Genomic DNA, 16083 nt, shown 5'->3' with positions numbered 1-16083 from the left:
GTTCTCCTGCTGATTGTTATTGTCTCCACCTGTCTTGTGTTCTCCTGCTGATTGTTATTGTCTCCACCTGTCTAGTGTTCTCCTGCTGATTGTTATTGTCTCCACCTGTCTAGTGTTCTCCTGCTGATTGTTATTGTCTCCACCTGTCTAGTGTTCTCCTGCTGATTGTTATTGTCTCCACCTGTCTAGTGTTCTCCTGCTGATTGTTATTGTCTCCACCTGTCTTGTGTTCTCCTGCTGATTGTTATTGTCTCCACCTGTCTTGTGTTCTCCTGCTGATTGTTATTGTCTCCACCTGTCTAGTGTTCTCCTGCTGATTGTTATTGTCTCCACCTGTCTAGTGTTCTCCTGCTGATTGTTATTGTCTCCACCTGTCTTGTGTTCTCCTGCTGATTGTTATTGTCTCCATCTGTCTTGTGTTCTCCTGCTGATTGTTATTGTCTCCACCTGTCTTGTGTTCTCCTGCTGATTGTTATTGTCTCCACCTGTCTTGTGTTCTCCTGCTGATTGTTATTGTCTCCACCTGTCTAGTGTTCTCCTGCTGATTGTTATTGTCTCCACCTGTCTTGTGTTCTCCTGCTGATTGTTATTGTCTCCACCTGTCTAGTGTTCTCCTGCTGATTGTTATTGTCTCCACCTGTCTTGTGTTCTCCTGCTGATTGTTATTGTCTCCACCTGTCTTGTGTTCTCCTGCTGATTGTTATTGTCTTCACCTGTCTTGTGTTCTCCTGCTGATTGTTATTGTCTCCACCTGTCTTGTGTTCTCCTGCTGATTGTTATTGTCTCCACCTGTCTTGTGTTCTCCTGCTGATTGTTATTGTCTCCACCTGTCTAGTGTTCTCCTGCTGATTGTTATTGTCTCCACCTGTCTAGTGTTCTCCTGCTGATTGTTATTGTCTCCACCTGTCTAGTGTTCTCCTGCTGATTGTTATTGTCTCCACCTGTCTTGTGTTCTCCTGCTGATTGTTATTGTCTCCACCTGTCTAGTGTTCTCCTGCTGATTGTTATTGTCTCCACCTGTCTAGTGTTCTCCTGCTGATTGTTATTGTCTCCACCTGTCTAGTGTTCTCCTGCTGATTGTTATTGTCTCCACCTGTCTAGTGTTCTCCTGCTGATTGTTATTGTCTCCACCTGTCTTGTGTTCTCCTGCTGATTGTTATTGTTTCACCTGTCTTGTGTTCTCCTGCTGATTGTTATTGTCTCCACCTGTCTTGTGTTCTCCTGCTGATTGTTATTGTCTCCACCTGTCTTGTGTTCTCCTGCTGATTGTTATTGTTTCACCTGTCTTGTGTTCTCCTGCTGATTGTTATTGTCTCCACCTGTCTTGTGTTCTCCTGCTGATTGTTATTGTCTCCACCTGTCTTGTGTTCTCCTGCTGATTGTTATTGTCTCCATCTGTCTTGTGTTCTCCTGCTGATTGTTATTGTCTCCACCTGTCTAGTGTTCTCCTGCTGATTGTTATTGTCTCCACCTGTCTAGTGTTCTCCTGCTGATTGTTATTGTCTCCACCTGTCTTGTGTTCTCCTGCTGATTGTTATTGTCTCCATCTGTCTTGTGTTCTCCTGCTGATTGTTATTGTCTCCACCTGTCTTGTGTTCTCCTGCTGATTGTTATTGTTTCACCTGTCTTGTGTTCTCCTGCTGATTGTTATTGTCTCCACCTGTCTTGTGTTCTCCTGCTGATTGTTATTGTCTCCACCTGTCTAGTGTTCTCCTGCTGATTGTTATTGTCTCCACCTGTCTTGTGTTCTCCTGCTGATTGTTATTGTCTCCACCTGTCTTGTGTTCTCCTGCTGATTGTTATTGTCTTCACCTGTCTTGTGTTCTCCTGCTGATTGTTATTGTCTCCACCTGTCTTGTGTTCTCCTGCTGATTGTTATTGTCTCCACCTGTCTTGTGTTCTCCTGCTGATTGTTATTGTCTCCACCTGTCTAGTGTTCTCCTGCTGATTGTTATTGTCTCCACCTGTCTAGTGTTCTCCTGCTGATTGTTATTGTCTCCACCTGTCTAGTGTTCTCCTGCTGATTGTTATTGTCTCCACCTGTCTAGTGTTCTCCTGCTGATTGTTATTGTCTCCACCTGTCTAGTGTTCTCCTGCTGATTGTTATTGTCTCCACCTGTCTAGTGTTCTCCTGCTGATTGTTATTGTCTCCACCTGTCTTGTGTTCTCCTGCTGATTGTTATTGTTTCACCTGTCTTGTGTTCTCCTGCTGATTGTTATTGTCTCCACCTGTCTTGTGTTCTCCTGCTGATTGTTATTGTCTCCACCTGTCTTGTGTTCTCCTGCTGATTGTTATTGTTTCACCTGTCTTGTGTTCTCCTGCTGATTGTTATTGTCTCCACCTGTCTTGTGTTCTCCTGCTGATTGTTATTGTCTCCACCTGTCTAGTGTTCTCCTGCTGATTGTTATTGTCTCCACCTGTCTTGTGTTCTCCTGCTGATTTTTATTGTCTCCACCTGTCTTGTGTTCTCCTGCTGATTGTTATTGTCTTCACCTGTCTTGTGTTCTCCTGCTGATTGTTATTGTCTCCACCTGTCTTGTGTTCTCCTGCTGATTGTTATTGTCTCCACCTGTCTTGTGTTCTCCTGCTGATTGTTATTGTCTCCACCTGTCTTGTGTTCTCCTGCTGATTGTTATTGTCTCCACCTGTCTTGTGTTCTCCTGCTGATTGTTATTGTCTCCACCTGTCTTGTGTTCTCCTGCTGATTGTTATTGTCTCCACCTGTCTAGTGTTCTCCTGCTGATTGTTATTGTCTTCACCTGTCTTGTGTTCTCCTGCTGATTGTTATTGTCTCCACCTGTCTTGTGTTCTCCTGCTGATTGTTATTGTCTCCACCTGTCTTGTGTTCTCCTGCTGATTGTTATTGTCTCCACCTGTCTTGTGTTCTTGTGTTATATATATATATATATATATATATATATATATATATATAGATCTATATATATATATATATATATAGATCTATAATATTGTTAAAGATTCCTGTTCAAGATTGTTTTACTTCCCGGTTTTGATCCTGTTGTTAAGATTGACGAACAGACACTTTCTGCTCCTGGGTTCCCTTCCACATAATTACACTCGTTCATCACTCGTTCATCACTCGTTCATCTCTCGTTCATCTCTCGTTCATCTCTCGTTCATCTCTCGTTCATCACTCGTTCATCTCTCGTTCATCACTCGTTCATCTCTCGTTCATCACTCGTTCATCTCTCGTTCATCTCTCGTTCATCGCTCGTTCATCACTCGTTCATCACTCGTTCATCTCTCGTTCATCGCTCGTTCATCTCTCGTTCATCTCTCGTTCATCTCTCGTTCATCACTCGTTCATCGCTCGTTCATCGCTCGTTCATCTCTCGTTCATCGCTCGTTCATCACTCATTCATCTCTCGTTCATCGCTCGTTCATCTCTCGTTCATCTCTCGTTCATCTCTCGTTCATCACTCGTTCATCGCTCGTTCATCGCTCGTTCATCTCTCGTTCATCGCTCGTTCATCTCTCGTTCATCTCTCGTTCATCTCTCGTTCATCTCTCGTTCATCTCTCGTTCATCACTCGTTCATCTCTCGTTCATCACTCGTTCATCGCTCGTTCATCTCTCGTTCATCACTCGTTCATCACTCGTTCATCTCTCGTTCATCTCTCGTTCATCTCTCGTTCATCTCTCGTTCATCGCTCGTTCATCGCTCGTTCATCTCTCGTTCATCACTCGTTCATCTCTCGTTCATCACTCGTTCATCTCTCGTTCATCACTCGTTCATCTCTCGTTCATCACTCGTTCATCTCTCGTTCATCACTCGTTCATCTCTCGTTCATCTCTCGTTCATCTCTCGTTCATCTCTCGTTCATCTCTCGTTCATCTCTCGTTCATCACTCGTTCATCTCTCGTTCATCACTCGTTCATCGCTCGTTCATCTCTCGTTCATCACTCGTTCATCACTCGTTCATCTCTCGTTCATCTCTCGTTCATCTCTCGTTCATCTCTCGTTCATCGCTCGTTCATCGCTCGTTCATCTCTCGTTCATCACTCGTTCATCTCTCGTTCATCACTCGTTCATCTCTCGTTCATCACTCGTTCATCTCTCGTTCATCACTCGTTCATCTCTCGTTCATCTCTCGTTCATCTCTCGTTCATCGCTCGTTCATCACTCGTTCATCGCTCGTTCATCTCTCGTTCATCTCTCGTTCATCGCTCGTTCATCGCTCGTTCATCGCTCGTTCATCTCTCGTTCATCACTCGTTCATCTCTCGTTCATCACTCGTTCATCTCTCGTTCATCACTCGTTCATCTCTCGTTCATCACTCGTTCATCTCTCGTTCATCTCTCGTTCATCTCTCGTTCATCTCTCGTTCATCACTCGTTCATCACTCGTTCATCTCTCGTTCATCTCTCGTTCATCTCTCGTTCATCTCTCGTTCATCTCTCGTTCATCTCTCGTTCATCTCTCGTTCATCTCTCGTTCATCACTCGTTCATCTCTCGTTCATCACTCGTTTCAGAGCCTCTGATATCAAGTCTTACCGGTTCTGCTCCTCCAGCTTGGCGAGCAGCTCCAGCTCATCTGGACTGAGGTTCTCAGAGTCGGCCGGTGAGACGGCGGGCGCTGACAGCAGTGCATCATGGGAGGAAGAGTCTGGACTGAGCACCGGGCTGGACGAGGGGTCGGCGTCCACCGGAGACGAGAGTCCGTCCAGCTGAGACGGAGCTTCTCTCTCTGGACTCACGCTGGTGGAGGACATGATACGAGCGTCTCACGGTTGCTTCGTCAGACCAGATCATGGACGGTCGATCCTCTCGCGGGACATTCCTGCGTCAGACGATTCACTCCATCAAACACTGGAAGGACAGAAAGTTACAGTAAAACATTTGTCAGTTTTTATCATTTTTATCATTTCAATATAATCTTTAAAGCTTTAAGCTATAGATGAAAAATTCTACTTGTTTTTCACTTTCGTACAATGATGAACAGAACAAATGAACGAGTACTAACAAGTATATATGTGTAGTATTGTCTAGTACTTGATTCTGGTGTTGTGATAGTGTAGTTACAAGTATATATGTGTAGTATTGTCCAGTACTTGATTCTGGTGTTGTGATAGTGTAGTAACAAGTATATATGTGTAGTATTGTCCAGTACTTGACTCTGGTGTTGTGATAGTGTAGTAACAAGTATATGTGTAGTATTGTCCAGTACTTGACTCTGGTGTTGTGATAGTGTAGTAACAAGTATATATGTGTAGTATTGTCCAGTACTTGACTCTGGTGTTGTGATAGTGTAGTAACAAGTATATATGTGTAGTATTGTCCAGTACTTGACTCTGGTGTTGTGATAGTGTAGTAACAAGTATATATGTGTAGTATTGTCCAGTACTTGATTCTGGTGTTGTGATAGTGTAGTAACAAGTATATATGTGTAGTATTGTCCAGTACTTGACTCTGGTGTTGTGATAGTGTAGTAACAAGTATATATGTGTAGTATTGTCCAGTACTTGACTCTGGTGTTGTGATAGTGTAGTAACAAGTATATATGTGTAGTATTGTCCAGTACTTGACTCTGGTGTTGTGATAGTGTAGTAACAAGTATATATGTGTAGTATTGTCCAGTACTTGACTCTGGTGTTGTGATAGTGTAGTAACAAGTATATGTGTAGTATTGTCCAGTACTTGACTCTGGTGTTGTGATAGTGTAGTAACAAGTATATATGTGTAGTATTGTCCAGTACTTGACTCTGGTGTTGTGATAGTGTAGTAACAAGTATATATGTGTAGTATTGTCCAGTACTTGACTCTGGTGTTGTGATAGTGTAGTAACAAGTATATATGTGTAGTATTGTCCAGTACTTGATTCTGGTGTTGTGATAGTGTAGTAACAAGTATATATGTGTAGTATTGTCCAGTACTTGACTCTGGTGTTGTGATAGTGTAGTAACAAGTATATATGTGTAGTATTGTCCAGTACTTGACTCTGGTGTTGTGATAGTGTAGTAACAAGTATATATGTGTAGTATTGTCCAGTACTTGACTCTGGTGTTGTGATAGTGTAGTAACAAGTATATGTGTAGTATTGTCCAGTACTTGACTCTGGTGTTGTGATAGTGTAGTAACAAGTATATATGTGTAGTATTGTCCAGTACTTGACTCTGGTGTTGTGATAGTGTAGTAACAAGTATATATGTGTAGTATTGTCCAGTACTTGACTCTGGTGTTGTGATAGTGTAGTAACAAGTATATATGTGTAGTATTGTCCAGTACTTGACTCTGGTGTTGTGATAGTGTAGTAACAAGTATATATGTGTAGTATTGTCCAGTACTTGACTCTGGTGTTGTGATAGTGTAGTAACAAGTATATATGTGTAGTATTGTCCAGTACTTGACTCTGGTGTTGTGATAGTGTAGTAACAAGTATATGTGTAGTATTGTCCAGTACTTGACTCTGGTGTTGTGATAGTGTAGTAACAAGTATATATGTGTAGTATTGTCCAGTACTTGACTCTGGTGTTGTGATAGTGTAGTAACAAGTATATATGTGTAGTATTGTCCAGTACTTGACTCTGGTGTTGTGATAGTGTAGTAACAAGTATATATGTGTAGTATTGTCCAGTACTTGACTCTGGTGTTGTGATAGTGTAGTAACAAGTATATATGTGTAGTATTGTCCAGTACTTGACTCTGGTGTTGTGATAGTGTAGTAACAAGTATATATGTGTAGTATTGTCCAGTACTTGACTCTGGTGTTGTGATAGTGTAGTAACAAGTATATATGTGTAGTATTGTCCAGTACTTGACTCTGGTGTTGTGATAGTGTAGTAACAAGTATATATGTGTAGTATTGTCCAGTACTTGACTCTGGTGTTGTGATAGTGTAGTAACAAGTATATATGTGTAGTATTGTCCAGTACTTGACTCTGGTGTTGTGATAGTGTAGTAACTAGTATATATGTGTAGTATTGTCCAGTACTTGACTCTGGTGTTGTGATAGTGTAGTAACAAGTATATTTGTGTAGTATTGTCCAGTACTTGACTCTGGTGTCATCTGAGGATCACATGATGAAGACTTGCGTCTCTAGACACTCGTGAGTTTCTTCATGATGATCAACATGTTCTGAAGATTCACTCGTGATCTCATGAGTTTCAAGAACATCAACAGGAAGGATTTTATACTTTTTGAACTAAACTGTTATTATATCTTTATTACATTTAGACTGACTTTCTAGTCACATTTTATCAAATCATTTGATTTATTATTTACAATTCACATTCACAGCGTTTTTGTTTTGCAATTAAATTTCCGGCCTCTAGATGGCAGCAGTCGTTACGTCCTCCATAGCATAGTTAAGTAAGTCATTTTTATTTATATAGTACTTTTCCAGACCAGGGTCACAAAGAACTTAAACAATCAAAACAATATTCAATAAAGTATATATTTTAAAGATCAAGATAAAACTGATAACAACACAGGAGTTCCAGAAAATCAAGGAAAAGCCTGAACAAATAGAAACGTATTAAGATGTTTCTTAAAGGAGTCAGTAGATCATCAAACACAGATGTTTTTTGAAGGAGTCAGTAGATCATCAAACACACATGTTTCTTGAAGGAGTCAGTAGATCATCAAACACAGATGTTTCTTGAAGGAGTCAGTAGATCATCAAACACAGATGTTTTTTGAAGGAGTCAGTAGATCATCAAACACAGATGTTTCTTGAAGGAGTCAGTAGATCATCAAACACAGATGTTTCTTGAAGGAGTCAGTAGATCATCAAACACACATGTTTCTTGAAGGAGTCAGTAGATCATCAAACACACATGTTTCTTGAAGGAGTCAGTAGATCATCAAACACAGATGTTTCTTGAAGGAGTCAGTAGATCATCAAACACAGATGTTTCTTGAAGGAGTCAGTAGATCATCAAACACAGATGTTTCTTGAAGGAGTCAGTAGATCATCAAACACAGATGTTTCTTGAAGGAGTCAGTAGATCATCAAACACAGATGTTTCTTAAAGGAGTCAGTAGATCATCAAACACTGATGTTTTTTGAAGGAGTCAGTAGATCATCAAACACACATGTTTCTTAAAGGAGTCAGTAGATCATCAAACACAGATGTTTCTTGAAGGAGTCAGTAGATCATCAAACACAGATGTTTCTTGAAGGAGTCAGTAGATCATCAAACACAGATGTTTCATGAAGGAGTCAGTAGATCATCAAACACAGATGTTTCTTGAAGGAGTCAGTAGATCATCAAACACAGATGTTTCTTGAAGGAGTCAGTAGATCATCAAACACAGATGTTTCTTGAAGGAGTCAGTAGATCATCAAACACACATGTTTCTTGAAGGAGTCAGTAGATCATCAAACACAGATGTTTCTTGAAGGAGTCAGTAGATCATCAAACACAGATGTTTCTTAAAGGAGTCAGTAGATCATCAAACACTGATGTTTTTTGAAGGAGTCAGTAGATCATCAAACACAGATGTTTCTTGAAGGAGTCAGTAGATCATCAAACACAGATGTTTCTTGAAGGAGTCAGTAGATCATCAAACACAGATGTTTCTTGAAGGAGTCAGTAGATCATCAAACACAGATGTTTCTTGAAGGAGTCAGTAGATCATCAAACACACATGTTTCTTGAAGGAGTCAGTAGATCATCAAACACAGATGTTTCTTGAAGGAGTCAGTAGATCATCAAACACAGATGTTTCTTGAAGGAGTCAGTAGATCATCAAACACAGATGTTTCTTGAAGGAGTCAGTAGATCATCAAACACAGATGTTTCTTCAAGGAGTCAGTAGATCATCAAGCGCAAAGAGAACTGAACCGTGTGCGTGGAACCATAAGTAGATTCTGATCCACAGACCTCAGAGCCCGAGCTGGGGTGTAAGTCTGGATCAGATCATGAAGGTCTGACCATGAATAGATCTGAAAGTAAGAACCAGAATTTTAAAGTTGATCCTGAAAGAAACTGGAAGCCAGTGAAGAGTTTGAAGGAGAAATGTGAGTTCTTCTACTAGAGCGGCTCAGAATTCTGAATCAACTGCAGACGAGACGATCCTTCTTGTTAAGACATGAAAACAAACTGTTACAATAGTCCAGACGAGAAGAAACAAACACATGGATTATAAGATCCAGATCATGTTCCGACAACATTTTCCTAAGTTTAGAGATTTTTCTCAGTTGAAGGAAACAGTTTCTGGTCAGTTTTCTTCAGTGTTGAACAAGAGACATGTCTTTATCAAATACAACACCCAGGTTTCTCAGGCTCAGTTTGACAGACTGACTTAAGTCACTCAAGTACTGACTCAACCCTGGAATCTTATCATCAACAATCACCAGAGTTTCAGTTTTGTCCACATTTAGCTGTAAAGTGTTTTCACTCATTATTTGATTTCTAGCAACAATTGACTAAGTTCAGCCTCTGATCAGTTGATCAACAGTAGAGCTGGATGTCATCAGCAAACATGTGATAAGAAACATCAGGAAATCTCTGAATGATTTTACCGAGGGGAATCAAGTACAGCAAAAACAATAAAGGACCCAGAACAGAACCTTGAGGGACTCCACACAACAGATGATTCAGACCTCATTTGATTGACAGATACACTAAAACTGCCCAGAAAGGTAAGATGAGAACCTTCTAACACAGACCCAGACAGTCTTCATCCCTCAGTCTTCTCAGCAGGATCTGGTTCAACTGTGTCAAAGGCTGAGGACAGATCCAACAGAACCAGAACATCATGATGTCACTTTCAATAAAGCTGTCTCCGTAGAGTGATGATAACCGAAGCCAGACTGAAACTTCTCATGGATGTCGCTCTGATCCAGGAACAGCTGCTCAGACACAACCTTCTCCAAGATCTTGTACAAGAAAGGGAGCTTAGAAATAGGCCTTAAGTTACTGAGGTCAGTTGGGTCTAAGCCTGGCTTTTTGAGCAGAGGCTCCACAATGGTTTAAATGCATTGTTAAAAACCCCTGTGGAAAGGGAGAGGTTCACCATATTGGTAACTCAGGGGTCAATTACATCAAATACTTTGATAAAAAGCCTACAAGGAAGGACGTCATCTGAGCAAGAGGAGGGTTTCATCTTGTTCACTAGTGATGAAATATCACCCAAAGATACAGCAGTGAAGGAAGACCAAGAGGAGGAGAGGGGCTCAGAGACAGTAGGGGTTCCAAACAAAAGAGAGATTTTCTCTTTGATAGATTTAATTTTGTCAATGAAAAACCTCAACGATCATTAATGACTGAGGACGAGAGGATCAAGAGTCATGTGGTCTGTAAATACTACAACACCAGAGTCAAGTACTGGACAATACTACACATATATACTTGTTACTACACTATCACAACACCAGAGTCAAGTACTGGACAATACTACACATATATACTTGTTACTACACTATCACAACACCAGAGTCAAGTACTGGACAGTACTACACATATATACTTGTTACTACACTATCACAAGACCAGAGTCAAGTACTGGACAATACTACACATATATACTTGTTACTACACTATAACAACACCAGAGTCAAGTACTGGACAGTACAACACGTATATACTTGTTACTACACTATCACAACACCAGAGTCAAGTACTGGACAATACTACACATATATACTTGTTACTACACTATCACAAGACCAGAGTCAAGTACTGTACAATACTACACATATATACTTGTTACTACACTATCACAACACCAGAGTCAAGTACTGGACAATACTACACGTATATACTTGTTACTACACTATCACAACACCAGAGTCAAGTACTGTACAATACTACACATATATACTTGTTACTACACTATCACAACACCAGAGTCAAGTACTGGACAATACTACACGTATATACTTGTTACTACACTATCACAACACCAGAGTCAAGTACTGGACAATACTACACATATATACTTGTTACTACACTATCACAACACCAGAGTCAAGTACTGGACAATACTACACGTATATACTTGTTACTACACTATCACAACACCAGAGTCAAGTACTGTACAATACTACACATATATACTTGTTACTACACTATCACAACACCAGAGTCAAGTACTGGACAATACTACACGTATATACTTGTTACTACACTATCACAACACCAGAGTCAAGTACTGTACAATACTACACATATATACTTGTTACTACACTATCACAACACCAGAGTCAAGTACTGGACAATACTACACATATATAATTGTTACTACACTATCACAACACCAGAGTCAAGTACTGGACAATACTACACATATATACTTGTTACTACACTATCACAACACCAGAGTCAAGTACTGGACAATACTACACATATATACTTGTTACTACACTAACATTAAATCAGTGTACTTGTGATCTGACGTCACTTCTAAGCAGGTGTTTCAACAGCATCTTCTCGCTGCTCTGACGTCATGACGGACACACAACAGGCCTCTGGACCATCCGCGGACAACATGACACATCAACACCGCGGTGTGACGTCACAACAGCACCGTGTGTCGCCACGAGCTCACACAACAGGAGGACCATCTCTGGCGTGAGGAAGAGGAGGAAGAGGAGGAAGAGGAGGAAGAGAGGATGAAGATGATGGTGGACCAGGACGAACATCTCACCAGCGTCTCCTCCTCGTCGTCGTCAGCGATGCTTCGAGCTCAGATAATTGGTTCGTGTGGACGCGAGCAGAGCCACTGACCACTGCAGCTCATCCTCAGGCGGCGCCGCGCGTCACAACATCCGGGGTCTCTGTGCAGAGTCCGCGGGTCCCGAACCTTCGTCTGGACCGAGAGACTCGACGCGTCCGTCACTGAGACTCGCCGGGAATGGCTGTCCTGAGCGTCCTCTTCATCTTCATCTTCTTCATCCTCCTCTTCCTCCTCCGGCTCCGAGCGACACGCGCCGCTCTCAGCCAATCGCGTGGCAGACGAGAGCTGACGGACAGACTGTCGACCAATCACAGACGGGATCGCGCTGCTCTCTTCAGAGAGGCAGGAGAAGCGACCAATGAGCGCGAAGGTTTATTCCTGTGTGGGCGGAGCCTGCAGGTGATGTCTGGAGGATTCTTGCCTTGTTGAGGAAGAATGTCCTGCGAGTTTAGATTGACTTGGAAGCAAAGATTATGGGATGTAAAGCAATATCAGGCTGTAACATACATTTATTTAAGCTTTTTCTCATCAAATATTTATTTCGCTCAACAATGAACTACTATCAAGCTCGTGTATGAACCTGTGTGTGAATTATATCTGTATTTATTTGAAAACGTTTCACTTCATATAGTTGATCTAATTGTATAGTTTTTCTGTCACAACATGTCTCGACAATTACATTTTTTTTTTTCGGTTCAATAAATATTGTCTTTCGTTCCATTTTAACATCATTTACAGGTTTGTGTGTTTAAATGTATTTATTTCTGTCAAACATAGAATCATAAACATTCATTTATTTATATTTAAACCAGGTTTGAAAACACAATATGTTCAATAATCTTGATTTATGTTAAATATTCTGTCAATGATCATTGAACACTGTATAAAATATATGTTTTTGTTTCTATTTAACATACATTGTTTTAAGAAAACACAGACTGTGTGTAAAACATCATCTTAATATTATTGTTTCTAACTATAAATATATCTTTTGTTAATGATCTTCAACAGTAATACATGAATCATAACATATTTATTCTCTATAATAGACTTATGTCACTATAATAATAATACATAAATGATGACTTTATATCCGTCTGAAGTTAAGTTTTCATCATTTGATCTGAAAATGTTATTTTATTCAGTCCACAGATGACGTTCATGTTCTGGGAGTTTCAGAAGTTAAACAGCAGGGGGCGCCACAGTCATTGACGATAATGATCAGTGTTGTTATTTTATGATTGAAGAACTAATGTTGTTATTATATCATTGAAGAACTAATGTTGTTATTATATCATTGAAGAACTAATGTTGTTATTATATCATTGAAGAACTAAATGTTGTTATTATATCATTGAAGAACTAAATGTTGTTATTATATCATTGAAGAACTAATGTTGTTATTATATCAGTGAAGAACTAAATGTTGTTATTATATCATTGAAGAACTAAATGTTGTTATTATATCATTGAAGAACTAATGTTGTTATTATATCTGTGAAGAACTAAATGTTGTTATTATATCATTGAAGAACTAATGTTGTTATTATATCAGTGAAGAACTAAATGTTGTTATTTTATGATTGAAGAACTAAATGTTGTTATTATATCATTGAAGAACTAAATGTTGTTATTATATCATTGAAGAACTAAATGTTTTTATTTTATGATTGAAGAACTAATGTTGTTATTATATCAGTGAAGAACTAAATGTTGTTATTATATCAGTGAAGAACTAAATGTTGTTATTATATCATTGAAGAACTAAATGTTATTATATCATTGAAGAACTAAATGTTGTTATTTTATGATTGAAGAACTAATGTTGTTATTATATCATTGAAGAACTAAATGTTGTTATTATATCATTGAAGAACTAAATGTTATTATATCATTGAAGAACTAATGTTGTTATTATATCATTGAAGAACTAAATGTTATTATATCATTGAAGAACTAAATGTTGTTATTATATCATTGAAGAACTAAATGTTATATATCAGTGAAGAACTAAATGTTGTTATTTTATGATTGAAGAACTAATGTTGTTATTATATCATTGAAGAACTAAATGTTGTTATTATATCATTGAAGAACTAAATGTTGTTATTATATCATTGAAGAACTAAATGTTGTTATTATATCAGTAAATAACTAAATGTTGTTATTATATCATTGAAGAACTAATGTTGTTATTATATCATTGAATAGTTAAATGTTATTATATCATTGAAGAACTAATGTTATTATATCATTGAAGAACTAAATGTTATTATATCATTGAAGAACTAAATGTTATTATATCATTGAAGAACTAATGTTGTTATTATATCATTGAAGAATTAAATGTTATTATATCATTGAAGAACTAATGTTGTTATTATATCATTGAAGAACTAATGTTGTTATATCATTGAAGAACTAAATGTTATTATATCATTGAAGAACTAAATGTTGTTATTATGTCAGTAAAGAACTAAATGTTGTTATTATATCATTGAAGAACTAAATGTTGTTATTATATCATTGAAGAATTAAATGTTATTATATCATTGAAGAACTAAATGTTATTGTATCAGTGAAGAACTAAATGTTGTTATTATATCATTGAATAACTAAATGTTATTATATCATTGAAGAACTAAATGTGATTATATCAGTGAAGAACTAAATGTTATTATATCAGTGAAGAACTAAATGATGTTATTATATCATTGAAGAACTAATGTTGTTATTATATCATTGAAGAATTAAATGTTATTATATCATTGAAGAACTAATGTTGTTATTATATCTGTGAAGAACTAATGTTGTTATTATATCAGTGAAGAACTAAATGTTATTATATCAGTGAAGAACTAATGTTGTTATTATATCAGTGAAGAACTAAATGTTATTATATCATTGAAGAACTAATGTTGTTATTATATCATTGAATAACTAAATGTTGTTATTATATCATTGAAGAACTAATGTAATTATATCATTGAAGAAATAAATGTTGTTATTATATCTGTGAAGAACTAAATGTTATTATATCCGTGAAGAACTAAATGTTATTATATCCGTGAAGAACTAATGTTGTTATTATATCAGTGAAGAACTAAATGTTGTTATTATATCAGTGAAGAACTAATGTTGTTATTATATCATTGAAGAACTAATGTTGTTATTATATCAGTGAAGAACTAAATGTTGTTATTATATCATTGAAGAACTAAATGTTATTATATCAGTGAAGAACTAAATGTTATTATATCAGTGAAGAACTAATGTTGTTATTATATCATTGAAGAACTAATGTTGTTATTATATCAGTGAAGAACTAAATGTTGTTATTATATCATTGAAGAACTAAATGTTATTATATCAGTGAAGAACTAAATGTTGTTATTATATCAGTGAAGAACTAATGTTGTTATTATATCATTGAAGAACTAATGTTGTTATTATATCAGTGAAGAACTAAATGTTGTTATTATATCATTGAAGAACTAAATGTTATTATATCAGTGAAGAACTAAATGTTATTATATCAGTGAAGAACTAATGTTGTTATTATATCATTGAAGAACTAATGTTGTTATTATATCAGTGAAGAACTAAATGTTGTTATTATATCATTGAAGAACTAAATGTTATTATCTCAGTGAAGAACTAAATGTTGTTATTATATCATTGAAGAACTAATGTTGTTATTATATCAGTGAAGAACTAAATGTTGTTATCATATCAGTGAAGAACTAAATGTTATTGTTATATCAGTGAAGAACTAAATGTTGTTATTATATCATTGAAGAACTAATGTTGTTATTATATCAGTGAAGAACTAAATGTTGTTATTATATCATTGAAGAACTAATGTTGTTATTATATCAGTGAAGAACTAAATGTTATTATATCAGTGAAGAACTAAATGATGTTATTATATCATTGAAGAACTAATGTTGTTATTATATCATTGAAGAATTAAATGTTATTATATCATTGAAGAACTAATGTTGTTATTATATCAGTGAAGAACTAATGTTGTTATTATATCAGTGAAGAACTAAATGTTATTATATCAGTGAAGAACTAATGTTGTTATTATATCAGTGAAGAACTAAATGTTATTATATCATTGAAGAACTAATGTTGTTATTATATCATTGAATAACTAAATGTTGTTATTATATCATTGAAGAACTAATGTAATTATATCATTGAAGAAATAAATGTTGTTATTATATCTGTGAAGAACTAAATGTTATTATATCCGTGAAGAACTAATGTTGTTATTATATCAGTGAAGAACTAAATGTTGTTATTATATCAGTGAAGAACTAATGTTGTTATTATATCATTGAAGAACTAATGTTGTTATTATATCAGTGAAGAACTAAATGTTGTTATTATATCATTGAAGAACTAAATGTTATTATATCAGTGAAGAA

At 36.9% G+C, this 16083-nt stretch overlaps 1 protein-coding gene across 1 annotated transcript in view; it reads right to left on the bottom strand.

Moving 5' to 3' along the window:
- The window catches only part of LOC148087318 (EVI5-like protein), a 34482-nt gene extending 22169 nt beyond the window's left edge, over positions 1-12313 (bottom strand). The window contains exons 1-2 of the mRNA XM_087791514.1: positions 11618-12313; positions 4519-4833 (exon numbers count right to left, since the gene is read on the bottom strand). Coding sequence (XP_087647640.1) covers positions 4519-4736 — 218 coding nt within the window. The 5' untranslated portion in view covers positions 4737-4833; positions 11618-12313. The remainder of the gene's footprint in view (positions 1-4518; positions 4834-11617) is intronic.
- Between the last annotated feature and the right edge of the window lie 3770 nt (positions 12314-16083).

This window comes from Callionymus lyra, chromosome 1, assembly GCF_982586985.1.
Source record: "Callionymus lyra chromosome 1, fCalLyr1.hap1.1, whole genome shotgun sequence".
NCBI classification, from domain to species: Eukaryota; Metazoa; Chordata; class Actinopteri; order Syngnathiformes; family Callionymidae; genus Callionymus; species Callionymus lyra.
This window is presented reverse-complemented; position numbering and strand designations above follow the sequence as displayed.